The sequence below is a fragment of the Myodes glareolus genome, chromosome 12 (genome assembly GCF_982192425.1).
Source record: "Myodes glareolus chromosome 12, mMyoGla1.1, whole genome shotgun sequence".
In the NCBI taxonomy this organism is placed as follows: Eukaryota; Metazoa; Chordata; class Mammalia; order Rodentia; family Cricetidae; genus Myodes; species Myodes glareolus.
Genome location: NC_142037.1, coordinates 65738266 through 65751775, shown reverse-complemented (window position 1 = coordinate 65751775; position 13510 = coordinate 65738266). Strand labels below are relative to the sequence as shown.

The window sequence follows — 13510 nt, the reverse complement described above, 5'->3', positions numbered from 1 at the left end:
ATAAGGACTAGATTCTTTATATATGCAGAATTGTGAGCTCAAGAGATGGCTCAGTGGCTGGAAGGAGGAGTACCCCTGGCAGTTTTCAGTGTCCACATCTCGCACAGCTGTCTAACTCCAGTTCCTAAAGATGTGAGGCCTCTGGCCTCGTGCGCACCTGCGCTCACTTCCTGTACAACGCCCAGACACCCACATTCATTAAAACAGAAGGATAAATACTTTTAAAAGTTTTTTTAAAGAGTTTTCTTTAAGCTAGCCAGCCATATTAGAAATCTATATAAGTAAAAATAGCTTTTAAGCCATAAATATTATTTTAATCTACTATCTTAAATAGGTTTCAGAAAACAGGTCCAATTTGGTGTGGTAATGTAGGCTACTTAAACATTTAAAAATGGGCCTTGATAACAGTAAGTTAATAAACCTATTTGTGCAAAACTTGTTTATATTTGAGGCCAGTTTTAATATTAACAAGAAGTAAGAAAAGCCCACCAATCTGCTGTCTAAAACTCCTTTAAGAAGAGAAAGCATTTTTCAGAGACCAAAAGCTGACTCTTGGAATTAATAATTGCGCCCCCCCCCCACACACACACAGTGTAAATACTTAAATTGTTTCAAAAAGGAAGGAACTCTTGAATGCACTTGGAAGAGCATGAAGCTACCTGGTGTGTTTGTTTAAAAAAGTTGGCTGGGGCCGGGTGGTGGTGGCGCACACCTTTAATCCCAGCACTCGGGAGCAGAGGCAGGCGGATCTCTGTGAGTTCGAGGCCAGCTTGGTCTACAAGAGCTAGTTCCAGGACAGGCTCCAAAGCTACAGAGAAACCCTGTCTCGGGGGGTGGGGGGAGAAAGGTTGGCTGGGTGCGGTGCAACAGACCTTTAAGTTATTTAGAAGGCTAAGCCAGGAGGGTTGCAGTTCAAGGCCCACTCAGGCTACCAGACAACCTCTTCTCATAACTAAAGGAGGCTGTAGATAAGAGCTCGGTGGTAGAACACTTCCCTCCTATGTGTGAGAGCCTAGGTTCAACTACAGAAACTCGGTGTATTTTTATTCTTAAACAGTGTACGTATATAATGTATCCTGTTCATTTTCACTCCCCATTACTCTGTCTTCCACTCTTGCTGAACCCCCTTTTCCCCCAGCAAGTTTTTCTTCTACTTTTTCTTTTTTCTAGGGACTCACTGAGTTTAATTGGAGATGCTTGCCTGAGCAGGGTGGGAGACTACTGAGGCATGGGCAGCTAATTAGTGGCAATACCGCTGGAAAAAATGACTCCTCTTCCCCAGCAAACAATTTATTAGAGAGGGGTGTGGCCTCCTGAGCCCCATTCCCCATTCTTGGTGGAATGTCTGCTGCCCCATCTAGGGCATATAAACACAGGTGCTGTGAGTTCCTGGGTGCAGTAGCCATGCTCTACCCAGGTGGCAGCATTTCATAGCCCTTGCCATCCTCTAGCTCGGGTTGTTTCTGCCACCTCGTCCGTGACGCCGGCTGACCCTTGGAAGGACTGACGATAGATATCCTGTTGAGGGCTGAGCACTAAACTGTGACGTCTCAGCACTTTGACCCAGGTACGACCATTATTGAGTACTTCTGAGTGCTGACAGCAGTTATTGCACTTTTTAGCTGTTTTCTTCCATCTGCAATAATAGGTATTTACCTTATAGTGAGCTAGATTCGTGGGTGAGGATACATTTACTCTGAATCCCTAATATTCAGCTTTAACACAGAGATTTTCTAAAAAGAAATACTACACATTTGTAACTTGAACTGACAGAAATAGAAACACATCATAAACCAAATGGCCACAGAATTTAATTCGTAGACCCGTTTTTTGATGAGAGCAGAAGACTGAAACTGGCCAGGTAGTTTAGGATAGGAGACCCCAAAAGAAATATTTTCCTTGGCTTAAAATCTGAAACTGTCCTTGACCCTCTGCACAGTTCTGTGCTTGCCAAAGCCAGATACCAGAAGGGAGGCCACTAGGCCTCTCTCTCCCTAGAGGGCGTGCCTGTCTGGAGTCTGTGCCTAGCAGCCTGGACCTGATGGTGGAGCCATCTGTCTAGTCCATCCCCTCCCCATGCTCATTCCTGCTGCGAATTCAATAAAAAGCCCCTAGACGAGCAGCAGTCCCACACGCTCCCATTTCCCAGAGTCTACACAGGAGCTCTGCCTCTTCTTAGGCTCCCACCTGTGAATCGATAACACAACTGCTTTCTGAACCCATCCTCTTGTTGCCTATGAACTGCATTTGGATTTACATCCAAGAACTCAGAGGCTGCTGACTCAATAGACTTTCCTGTGGCCACCAGCTTCAGGCACCTGCAGTTTGGAAGCCCACCCACAGCAGTACAGAAAGCCGCCTTCAAAGTCTGGGACACCCCATTGTTTCATATTTTGGTTTCTCAATTACTATTTCCAAGAATGTTCTGAATCATCTCTGCCTCGAAGTTGTTCTCCATCTTACAAATACATCTCACAGCTTGACAAACGCTTGGGAGATCACGGGAATTACGCCTTTCACGGGTTTTCTTCATTTATTGAGCTCCACAATCAAAGACCCGGCATGCTTTTTAACACAGTAGAATCTCGTTTCTGTGTTTCTCGATTCCACAGTAGAATCAAGTTCCATGTGTATATTCCCTGCCCCCTGTGCTACAAACCAAAGTGATTTTAAAGGACATGCTTGCCACCTCCGGGCTGCTGGGAAATCCTAACTTTTCCAGATAACTCAGTGTGATGTAAGTTAGTGTTGCCTGAGTCTGGCCGCTAGATAGTGGTAATGTGAAGAAGGTTCTTTCTTATACCACATTCTGAAGATGATCAGGTCAGAGAGGCCACATTTTGGTTTGGTTTAGGCACTGTAACAATGAGAAGATAAATTGGTGGCAGCGGGAAACGGTGCCCTCTGATGGGGCAAATAGACATCCAATCGTGATTCCAGTCATCTGGAGTCACTCTGGCTTTCTGAGGCTTATTTTTGTAAACAATAAAAAGCAAATTCCTAGACAAACAGGGTCAAAGATACAAAGTCCATGCCTTGGTTTTTGTCCTTTGTTTTTATTAGACTGAACAGGGAATGGCACAGACTGGTAACATGTAGTGCACAGATACTGGTCTGAAGGCCACACTCTGAATACTGCCAAAAAGTGTCAGTGCATCCATTCATCCGGCATAACCTGAGAGAACACACAATTCCAGGTTCACTTGACCCTGCTAAGCCCCGACTTACCCATCTGGGCCAGCAGATCTGTATGATGAGGCTTTCTATGACAGCTCACAATGGTGTACTGACCTCTCAAGAAGCACTCAAACGGTAGGTGAATTGAATAACTGGCTCATTTGCATATTACACAGGCTTTTTCCCCCCATTATTGTGTTAGTGTGTTTTTATGAGTAGGAGAGAAGAACAAAAGAAAAAAGGTGGGTTCAACTGATAAATACGGGACCCTGAGAGCTTGTCTAAAGCCCGTAGTACAAGCATAATGAATTGAAGGTCCTCGACTAAATCCCATCCTTTCCAAGAAAGCGCACCCTCGTCACTGTGCTAGCCTTGTTAATGGATGAAGAACAGAGGGCACACACAAGAAGTCAGAAGTACATTTCGCCCAGCCGTGTCTGCAGCCAGATACTTCCATGGCCTGGACTGAAAAACTGCTGACGCAGTATGTATTTCTGTCAGCTCAAAGTCTCAGTGACTCCGGACATTCAGTGTGCCCTTCCTATGCCAACATGGGTGTCCTCAATCTTCCCATTTGAGGCAAGGACACAAATTTGGAGATGTTAAGTTGCTTCTGTCACAACAGCCAGTTAGTTGCTAGCCAATTCTCAAACGCTGGCCAGAAAATCTGCTCTCTAACACCATCTTCCTGTGTCCAGAGACACTGCTCCAGCAATGGGGTCCAAACCGGTCCTTGAGGTTACGTGACTAGAAAGCAGGCAGACCTGGGCCCCAGTTGCCGTAGCTATAACAACAGCTATTCTTTAGATGACCAGAAAGCTCTTAAACTAAGAAACAGCACTGCTGTAATAGAAAACTGTCAGCATTGGATCAACGAACTCCACAGCTAGTATCAGCCGATTCCCAATAATATCAAGATCTTAACACATTCACTTTGGCCTGTACATTTATGCTTCCACTTCTTTCCAAGAGTCTTGAACTGTCAGTACACCGCACTTCCAACTTCGAGCACTTCACCTTCCTGCCCTGAGAAGGAGGAGAGAATAAAGACACAGAAGTAAAGACACCCCTGGAAGAAAATGGGTGCAGGTGGCTGGAGAGAGCAGCGGACTGCAAGCGTCACAGGTCAGGAAGTGGGCCTCTGCTAGGCAGAGGGATTTCCTCGTATGTTATTTTGACGAAGGGGAATTTCATAGGTAGGAACCAATATTCAAAGTTATAAAACAGGTAGAACTCTCTGTGCATAATCACTGTATCAAAAATTTTCAAGAGACTGAACAGAAATTCTTTGGTTGACAAGTGTGGTTTGAAGAGGTTATAAAATTTTTTTATGGCGGAAGCAAGAGTCTTGTTTCCTTTTGGCCCAAAAATAGATGTTTCGTTTCCCAGGTAAGCAGGTTCTCCGCTGTAAAGAAATATTCTTGTATAGTTTGTTTCTATCTTCTTGAATTCTGCTCCGAATTCAGCCAGTTTCTCGTATGTCCTTAACACAAATTTCGAACAGTCGTAGGATTCAAACCACGTCTCCGCCCCCTTTCCTGGGCTGGCCCGGACCGTCCACGTCTCATAATAGATCCCCGTGTCATTGTCCTGCTTCACCCACTCCGCCAGTTTGTTAAATGTGTTTCCTGGTGGAAAAGGCAACAGAATAAACTGCTTACAAAATGTGCTGAGACCCAATAAAGACCAGGATGAATAAATAAGAAATACTCTAAGACTTCAAAACCCGTATCCCACAGCACACAGCAGGAATGCAGGCACAGCTACACCCCTTCTAGTTGTCAAGGCCTTTGAGCTGCAAATACAAGATGTAGTGGGGGAATAAGATAGAAAGGGAACTCTTACAATTCTGTAGTTATTAAAGCTATGGTCAAGGCGATTGTCGAGTATAAATACACTCAGGCAGTAGCTCTCTTTCTCTTTTTGGCAAGTCTTGGGTTCAGAAGCAAGAACTGACGCAGGAAAGGCAAAAGACAAAGAGTGGAAGAAGAAGAGAGAAGGGCAAACGGCTGAACTGCCAAGGAGTGGGCTGCTTAGTAGGCATGGCGGCTGAGGTGCAGCTCCTGCCTAGGCTTAATGTCTGCTTTAGAGTGGGAAGCATGGTCCTTAGTAGCGTGGTAAAGCAGGCCTTGCAAACACTATGTCATAACATCCAGAGAAGGTCAGGAGACAGGATTAGTCATACGCAAAGCTGAATTTACAAGCTTCAAATTCTAGCATTTTGCAGAAGAGCGATCACTACTTATTAGATTCTCGGGTTATGTGAGGAGGAAGGAAGGTGTGAATTAGCTTGGGATGTAAGACAGAAACTACTCATCTACTGCTGAAAGAGATGGGCTTTTGTCGGGTGAATTATAAAGTAGACGGAAAGACTAGAAAAGCAGTGCTTGTGTTCGAAGACCGGGTTACATTTAAAAGCCCTCGACTATAGGCGTGGCCTGTTCCATCCAGCTCGGTGACTGAAAGTGTCAGTCATGTCACTGGCTGAACTCACCTGTTAACACTTCCTTACCTGTAAAACCCAAGGGAGAGGTCTTACCCTCCCCCACTGAATGATGCGTTAACACACCTTAAATTGTTGTGTAGAAACTAACAGACAGACACTGATCATTTCCTCAAGTCCTGGGGCTGGTGGGAAAATTAGCATCACAAATAATGCTCTCATTTCAGCACCCTGCTTTCCTGGACAACCACCATGCACACAGTAGGTTCACACAGAGTGCAAGCAGGCCCTGAATTCTCCACAGGAGGCAATGGGCCAGTAAGTTAATATGAGTCAAGGTCACATACATAGTGCCTGACAAAAAAAAGTTCCCATGATAAAGGAATCAATAGCTAATGCAAAACTACAATGGTGTCATCAGCTTTCCTGATGAACACTCAGACTTTGCTCAAGAGGACATGAGATGTATCACAGCACATATATCAGGGAGGCAGTGAACCAAAATGCTTAAGAGAATGACGGAGAGGGCTTTCCTGTCAGGGCTGGAGTCCTGTTACTACACCTGGGTAACTTTAATCTTACCTGTTTCCCCATCTGCACAATGGAGGAAACAGTAATGATTCTCTCAGGAGTCTGAGACTGGTAAGTGACGTGCTCTAAGTATAGCATTCAGAACAAGGCCAGACCCAGAGGAAGCAAACCCTTAATGTTTCTCCACCTACAAATAATTTATACCCTTCTTTTTTTCAGATACAGTCAAGAGGCCTTCCTAGTGGGGTGTTTTATGGATCCCCTAACTGCTGTTTATGTGGACTTCAATTTAGCTATACAGAGCATTTGTTTCCTTCCTGTCTCTCAGGGACAGAGCAGATGAGCCATGCATCTCCTAGCGAAGCTCTGCATCTGGACCCATTTGGTCCACGGTGGATGGCACCAGAAGCACAGACTACAGATGATCACCATGAGGCCAGGCATGAAATCTCAGTGAACGAAATCTCCCGCCTGCATACCCATGCGATCGTCCACCTGTACTCTGTTTCTGAAACTTACCGGATATGGTCGCGACTAGAGCTAATGTCCCATTCTCCTTCCAGTGTCTGTCATCAATTCCTTCAAAAAAGCAGGCTGCTCCTTGGTTACACCAGAACGGAGCATCCATTTCAGGCCGAAGGTGAGGAAACGTACAGTTGCCAAGCTGAAAAAGCTCATACCACTCCATTGTGTAGTTCTTGCCTGTCATTGTGTTCCTGAATCCAATAGCATCGTGCATAATTTTCTGTGTAGAGATAACGCAGGTGTGAGCGCACCTTTGGAGTAACCACGGGCTCAGGACGCCTACTAGGAGAGACTCTGATACACAGAAAATGCACACCAGAGAGATCAACTTCTGTCACTATCCTTCACCGCAGCCCCTCAAACTGTAGACACCTACAGTTTTGGCAGCTAGGGCTCATTTTAGTAAGGATGTGAGCTATCTGAAGAAACTGTGGATGTTCTCACAGCTTATGGTAAACAAGAAAAGCTGTCGTGAATATTCCAGGAAAGTGTGTGCCTACCTCCCTGGGTGATTGACAGCTGGGAAAGGGCTCACAGCAGAGCTTAGAGACCTGATTCCTGCCTGCCTTGCCTTTCTCTCATTCCCAGGAACTGGGGACAGTAGGGGAGCTTACATTGTTGCCATGCGACTCCTCCTGAGAGCACATGGACTCTTAAAGCCAAGAGAAACAAAGTCTTTGTTCCCAGACTGGAAGGCTACATAGGAAACTTGCCCAAGTTGTGTAGTCATGAGCCTGACCAATCTTGGCTTTTTATGAACAAAAATATATCCTGGTTAACAGACTTAGCAAGAAGTCAGCAATAAATGGAGCTATGGAGTAAAAAAGCAAGGTCTGTACATTTAGGGACTGACCCAGAACTATGGACCATGACAGACTGGGTCTTTACTCTTTTTGGCAGGTGATGGGGTCTACATGCTAGGCTCTTAGGTCAGAATGGTGTCCTGGTGCCTCTAATATGGACTTGTGCTAAGGCCTGGGGTCCATTACAAGATCCTTCATAGCAAAACATGTTAAGGCCAAGACACTGGTTACTCGCCCTAACTTCTGCTTTGTTTTTGAGACAGTCTTATTGTGTAGCCCAGACTCACTCTGAAATAGTAATTCTCTTACTTGGACCTTCCACGTGCTGGGATTACAGGTGTGCAGCACCATGTAGATGCAATGGTGACTCTCTCTGACTGCCAATTTAAAGGTGCTAAGAAGTCTGTCATGGGCTGGAGAGATGGTTGAATGGGTAAGAGTGCTTGCTAGACCCGAGTTCAAATCCCTAGCACCCACCTAATAGCCAGGAATTTCCACTTGTGTCTCTTTCCCCACGACAAGCTCACTGGCCAGCCAGTTTAGCTACAGGTTCAGTGAGAGACAAATGACACTCAACATGCTCCTTCAGCCACTTCATGCTTGTGAATAGGTACGTACACACACACACACACACATACACACACCATACAAAGTATATCAATAAATATGATCTAGAAACCCTCTGATTACTCATTTAAGTCAAAGTAATCACTTTTTAAAAGTTATTTAATTAGTTAATTTTTTAAAAAATTATTTAAGCAAAGTTACAAGATCAAGATGCATTCTTACAAAGTATCCCAGGAGGTCTCCATATTTAAATTCCCAAACAGGGGTTTGTAGTCTTAAGACTTCGATGACGTCATTGTCCTTCATAAGTGGGATGGGTGAGCCAGTGGGACAGAAGGTATACTTAGCCTGACAGTAGGGGTCTGGCTTTGGACGGAAAGCGAAGCGCCTAGTGAGGAAGAGAACCGTCAAATTAGATCTGAAAAGGAACTGTTCTTCTAACACATTTAGAATCCCAATTTTCCTTGCAGGCTTGCTTCAGCGCACTATGTGTGTGTTGCGGGTGTGTTACATGTAGTATGTGCACATGTACAGGTGCCTTTCCTTGATTGCTTTACACCTTTATTAGCTACTAGACCAGGTAGCCAATGAGCTTCAAGAATCTACCTGCCTCGGGGCTGGAGAGATGGCTCAGCGGTTAAGAGCACTGACTGCTCTTCCAGAGGACCCGGGTTCAATTCCCAGCACCCACATGGCAGCTCACAACTGTCTGAAAATCCAGTTCCAGGACATCTGACACCTTCACACTAATGTACATAAAATAAAGTTAAATAAACCATATTTAAAAAAAACAAAAACAAAAACAAAAAAAAAAAAAAAAAGAATCTACCTGCCTCTGTCTCTCCCTCCATAAGGCTAGGGTTCCAGGTATGCACTGCCATGCTGGTTTCAGTTCATGCTGGTTTGAGTTCAGAGAATCCAAACTCATGGCCTGGGGATTATGATGTGGGCACTGAGCCATCTTCTTTGCCGTCAATATTTTTAGGGAAAATATTTAAAGCTTCGGCCATAGTATAGAGTAAATATAAATGTACATTTTACTTGTTTTCATATACACACTCCCAATGATGTGTTAAATATCAAATCATAAAGCAGATTTGACATTTAAAACTAAACATTCAACTAACATTTCCCGAGGAACTACCATTTACAGGACTACACGGAAAAGAAGGGGAACAAAAATTACAACCCTGTTCCCTTCCTCACCAAGCCCAGAGCTGGGACTTGGAAGACATTAAGTCAAGCGGTAGCTGTGGTAAGAAGTGAGCTAAGGAAACAGAGACCTAAGCACGATGGAGGAAGAACTCGGTTCCAACGGTGGGGGTGTACGGTGCTATTAGGAGAAGGCACTGGGAAAGAAAGTGAAGCCAGGAAGGGAAAGAGGATTATAAGACAGAGGAAATAGCTCAGGGCTTCTCAACATTCCTAATGCCATGACCTCATATTGTGGGAACCTACAACCATAAAATTATTTCGTTGCTACTTCATAGCTAATTTTGGTACTGTTATGAAAATACCCGATATGTAGGCTATCGAATAATGAGATCCCTGTAAAAGGGCCATCCAACCCCACTAAATGGGTTGTGGCCCCCAGGTTGAGAACCACTGAAATTCCAGCAGTGGCAGACAAGAATCCAGGCCTCAAGACAAGCGCAGAAAGGGTCTAACAAGTCTGTCATGGGAAGTATGAACTGACATCCTACAGCCCCTGACATGGGGACCTTGTGTCCTGAATAAATTAGGGGATTTTAAAAAGCAGATCTCATTGGGATGAACAGACCAAAATAGACCCGTACAGAGTCACTGGGGTTAAAATTCAGGCAGAGACCACTCAGGAGACTGCAACAATGCCAAACAAAACACTTTTAGACAGATGCAGCAACTAGAGCAGACAGGGACCATGGCTCAGCACACTTGTTACCGCATCACCTTCCAGGCCTGGCTGCATTGGAGCAGAAGCAGGAGGAAGAACACTAAGATCCCAAACACAGAGTATTTTATTACAGTCTGAACACAGGAACAAAAACTTTTTAGCTGGCTTAACAAACATATAGCTTCATTACCCACAGAAAAATCTAGTTTAGGTCAAGGGTAAGTTTATAGGTCTAACTCGAGTGAAATTTTCGTAAAGGTAAATATGCCAGTGGCCAAGAGGGCGTGTCAAGTTGAGGCTTCTTTGGAAACAAAAATCAGTCAGCCTCCTCTTGGTGTGAAATAAAATACTTTCAGATTTACCTTCTCTTCTTTGTTTTAATTGGATATTTAGTTTTTATTTCTTGTGAATGTTTTCATAAAAACCAGTTTCGGACCTAAACTTTTTCTTTACATACATTAAGCAGAACCAGTTTGTGAACAGAACACACGAATATTTAAGTTTGGCAACAGTTGGTTTTCACTGGAGATGGTCCTACCAATGATAGCGCTGCTATCATTTCCTCTTTTCGGTTCAGGGCATGTGAGCATGAAGATATGGAGTAATTTTCCTAAGACCACACCGAGGAGGGGCTGGTCCAACAGATCTGATCTGCGGACGGACTCTGAACCAGGAACTCCCTGGCCATTCTTCACCGTGCTCACTCTAATGCAAAACATTTGTTTTCAGAAGCGGCGGTTCCTTCCACTTCTTGATGTCCACACTCTCTCTCCCCTACCAAGTCCCCTCCCACGGGCTGTCGAAACTCAGCTATGTCAAAGACTCCAATCAGCTTCTCAGGTCCAGAGTCTGCACCTCCAGGTAGAAGTGGACCAACGAGGAGATCCTGTTTGTTCCAGGGAGGAGTTTCCCCGGGTCTGGAATTTAGAGCAGTAAGATTGGGAAACCCGGGGCACACCTGGGCAGGCGACCTCCCTGTAAATTTTGCAAATATTATGCAAAAAACGACTGGTGATAAAGCAGTAAATAAATTTAGTATGTCAACTGTGTTTTAACCTGCTCTCCGAGTCAGTCGGTTGTACTTAAAAGTCACTCAGTGTAGAAATGTCTCTCTCCCTTCCTCCCAGGACTCGGGGCTGCCCAGAATCGGTGAGGACCCCTCAGCTTCCAACTAGCTAGGAACTGCGTCCCCAGTGTCGACCGGCGCCCGGGTCCCCAAGCACGTCCCGGGGTAGTTCTGCACCCTCCAAGTCCCGTCCAAGTCCCCTTCCGCCTCACTCACTTGTAGGGCACCGGCCAGCGGTGCCCCGAAGTAGGGGACGCGCCCAGAGTCGCCGCCAGCCCGAGCAGCGCCAGCGCCCAGCGCCAGTCTGTTCCGCGTCGCCCTGCGCGCGCCATGCACGGCCCCCCGAGGTCCCCCGTGGCTCCCGGGGCCGCGTCGTTCTAGCGTGCGCGCCGCCGCGACGGGACAGACGGGCGCGCGCACTGCCCCGGGCGGGCGCGTGACCTCCGAGCGCGTGACGCCTCTCCCGGCCATGGTGGCCTGAGCACCTTGGCGCCACCGCGCGTGCGCTGGAATCCTAGGCAAACCCTCTGTCCTTCCGGAAGAAGCTTGGGGTTGGCAATGCAAACCTCACTCGGAACTGCTTTATAGTGTGAGGCACATTCTTAGAGAGGCGCCTGTCAAAGGGTCGAGATGTTTCATCCTTGCTGATAGAGTTTTCAAAAGAAAAACCCACGTCTGTGAAGTTTAGGAGACAAAGTTTTTCAGTGACTGAAAGAGCAGGATGCCATTATGACTACGGTTGGAGGGAGATACTACTTCCTAGTAGTTCTCAGACTGATTTTATCTGACTTTTGCTTCAGGATGACGACTAGCCAGGCAAATTTGTGAAGTCCAAGCTAACCTTTACTCTCTCATTTATGATTCGATGAACACAATGAATCATTATTCTCCCAAGGGACTCCAGGTTGCGAAAGGGTTCTATGGCACACGGAACCTTGATGCACTAATTTTCCAAACACATTTTAACGCAGGAGCCAAGGATATTTTGTTAACGAAAGCGGAATGCTCTCCTTAGGTTTGTGATGCTTGTATACACTCTTAATCCCAACGGCGAGAATAATACTGTCTTTGAGCAGTCATGATTCAAGAACTGTTTATCTGACAGGTGATCAGGTTAGTGAGACATTGGAGGGCACAGGGCCGGATTGGGATAACCAGTATAGTATCAGAGGGTCAATGAAGGCCCTCGGGCCAGTCAAACAGACACTGGAGGAAAAAGACATTATCAACGGGAACACCAGCCACAGCTTTTAGAACGTTAGTGGGGAATGTGCTATTTTGTCCCCTGTTATCCTTGCGTATTTTTCATAAGAACCTCCTATTCCATACAAATATCCTTTTTTAAAGCCCAGGAATCGAGGGATCTCTTCTCACACAGGAGTTTTCTCATTAACTTTTTACACAAAGTTGAGTTACACAGTCAAACCTTGGAAAGTTTGATTTCTAACGGTCCTTTTTCAGTCACTTTCCATCTCTCGAGTTTGGGCTCCTCTTCCGTGGGTTTCTCAGGTGACAATCTTGAGGTGTGAACGATGAACTCGGGCAGAAATATCAGCATTTTTGATAGCAGTAGGCATCTGGAGAACACAATTTAAGGTCCTTTCCATTTGGATTCAAGTCGGTTTGAAGCAGTGGACGAAAACAGCATTTCCGGGTTAGAACCGGTGATCAGGTGCGCGGTGCCCCACATGCTGAGCCGCCTGGACAATAAGATAAGAGAGAATCTTATGGAAAGCGGATTGCAATCCTCAATCCTTTTAAGGACTCAGAGATTGGAGTGGGGCAATCTGATAACAGTACGGCACCTAGGCACATACCCGAGGAATCATGGGAGGAAGACTATTTCATATAGGGTGAACTTGTCGCTGTCTGGGGTACATCGGACTCTGAGAAGGACATACGGCAAGAGGTCAGCCAAGTTACCACCAGTTTCAAGAGATTTAGTTTAAAATCTCTTATAAAGTTCTTTTCATCCCCTCTACCTCTCCCAGGATGATACATACAACGGAGTTTCCAATTTATATATATATTAAGAGCCTTAGAGAGCGATTGTGATAACTTGACAGTGAAGGCCAAGTCATTATTGGACCCCAGAGATACGGAGAGGCCAAATACGGGAATAATTTCTACTAATTTCATAGGTACCATTTTGGCCATTTACATTCGGGACAGAAAGGCCTCTAACCAGCCCGTGATGTAGGACTAGCAGTCCTTCCTGGCTTGACTTCAGTGAAGTTCATTTCCCACAATTCACTGGGTACTATACCTTGACTTTGTCGGCCTGGGGGAAGCATGTCCTTCTTCGCATTTACTTGGGCACAGGTCAGGCAGTGATCTGAAATGCTCTGAACTTTTTCTCGGTGTCCAGGTAGCTAGACATGAGGGGAGATGAGTCCTGAGATCTTAGGTGGCAAGGGTATGGCGTGACACAAGGCTGGTAGCCGGTTTTGGCCCAGTACCTCTGGCTTGCAGATTCGTCCATCAGGCAAGCTCCACCATCCATTACGGTTCTCCTGAGCCCCCAA

General features: G+C 45.6%; 1 protein-coding gene across 1 annotated transcript; it reads right to left on the bottom strand.

The window, feature by feature from the left end:
* Positions 1 to 3036: 3036 nt before the first annotated feature.
* Positions 3037 to 11365, bottom strand: Cln5 (CLN5 lysosomal BMP synthase). The gene is made up of 4 exons (XM_048421918.3): positions 11202 to 11365; positions 8269 to 8434; positions 6671 to 6896; positions 3037 to 4805 (listed from the first exon to the last, which is right to left on the bottom strand). The coding sequence occupies exons 1-4, from the start codon at positions 11315 to 11317 to the stop codon at positions 4297 to 4299; spliced, it is 1017 nt and encodes a 338-aa protein (XP_048277875.2). The 5' UTR covers positions 11318 to 11365; the 3' UTR covers positions 3037 to 4296.
* Positions 11366 to 13510: the final 2145 nt, after the last annotated feature.

Bases quoted from the DNA above. Each gene is read 5' to 3' on its own strand.
- Cln5 (XM_048421918.3), bottom strand. From the start codon at position 11,317: ATGGCGCGCGCAGGGCGACGCGGAACAGACTGGCGCTGGGCGCTGGCG. The intron at 8,435-11,201 runs GTGAGTGAGGCG...CTTCCTCACTAG, and splicing joins CGCTGGCCGGTGCCCTACAA to GCGCTTCGCTTTCCGTCCAA. The intron at 4,806-6,670 runs GTAAGTTTCAGA...CTTTTCCACCAG, and splicing joins TCTAGTCGCGACCATATCCG to GAAACACATTTAACAAACTG.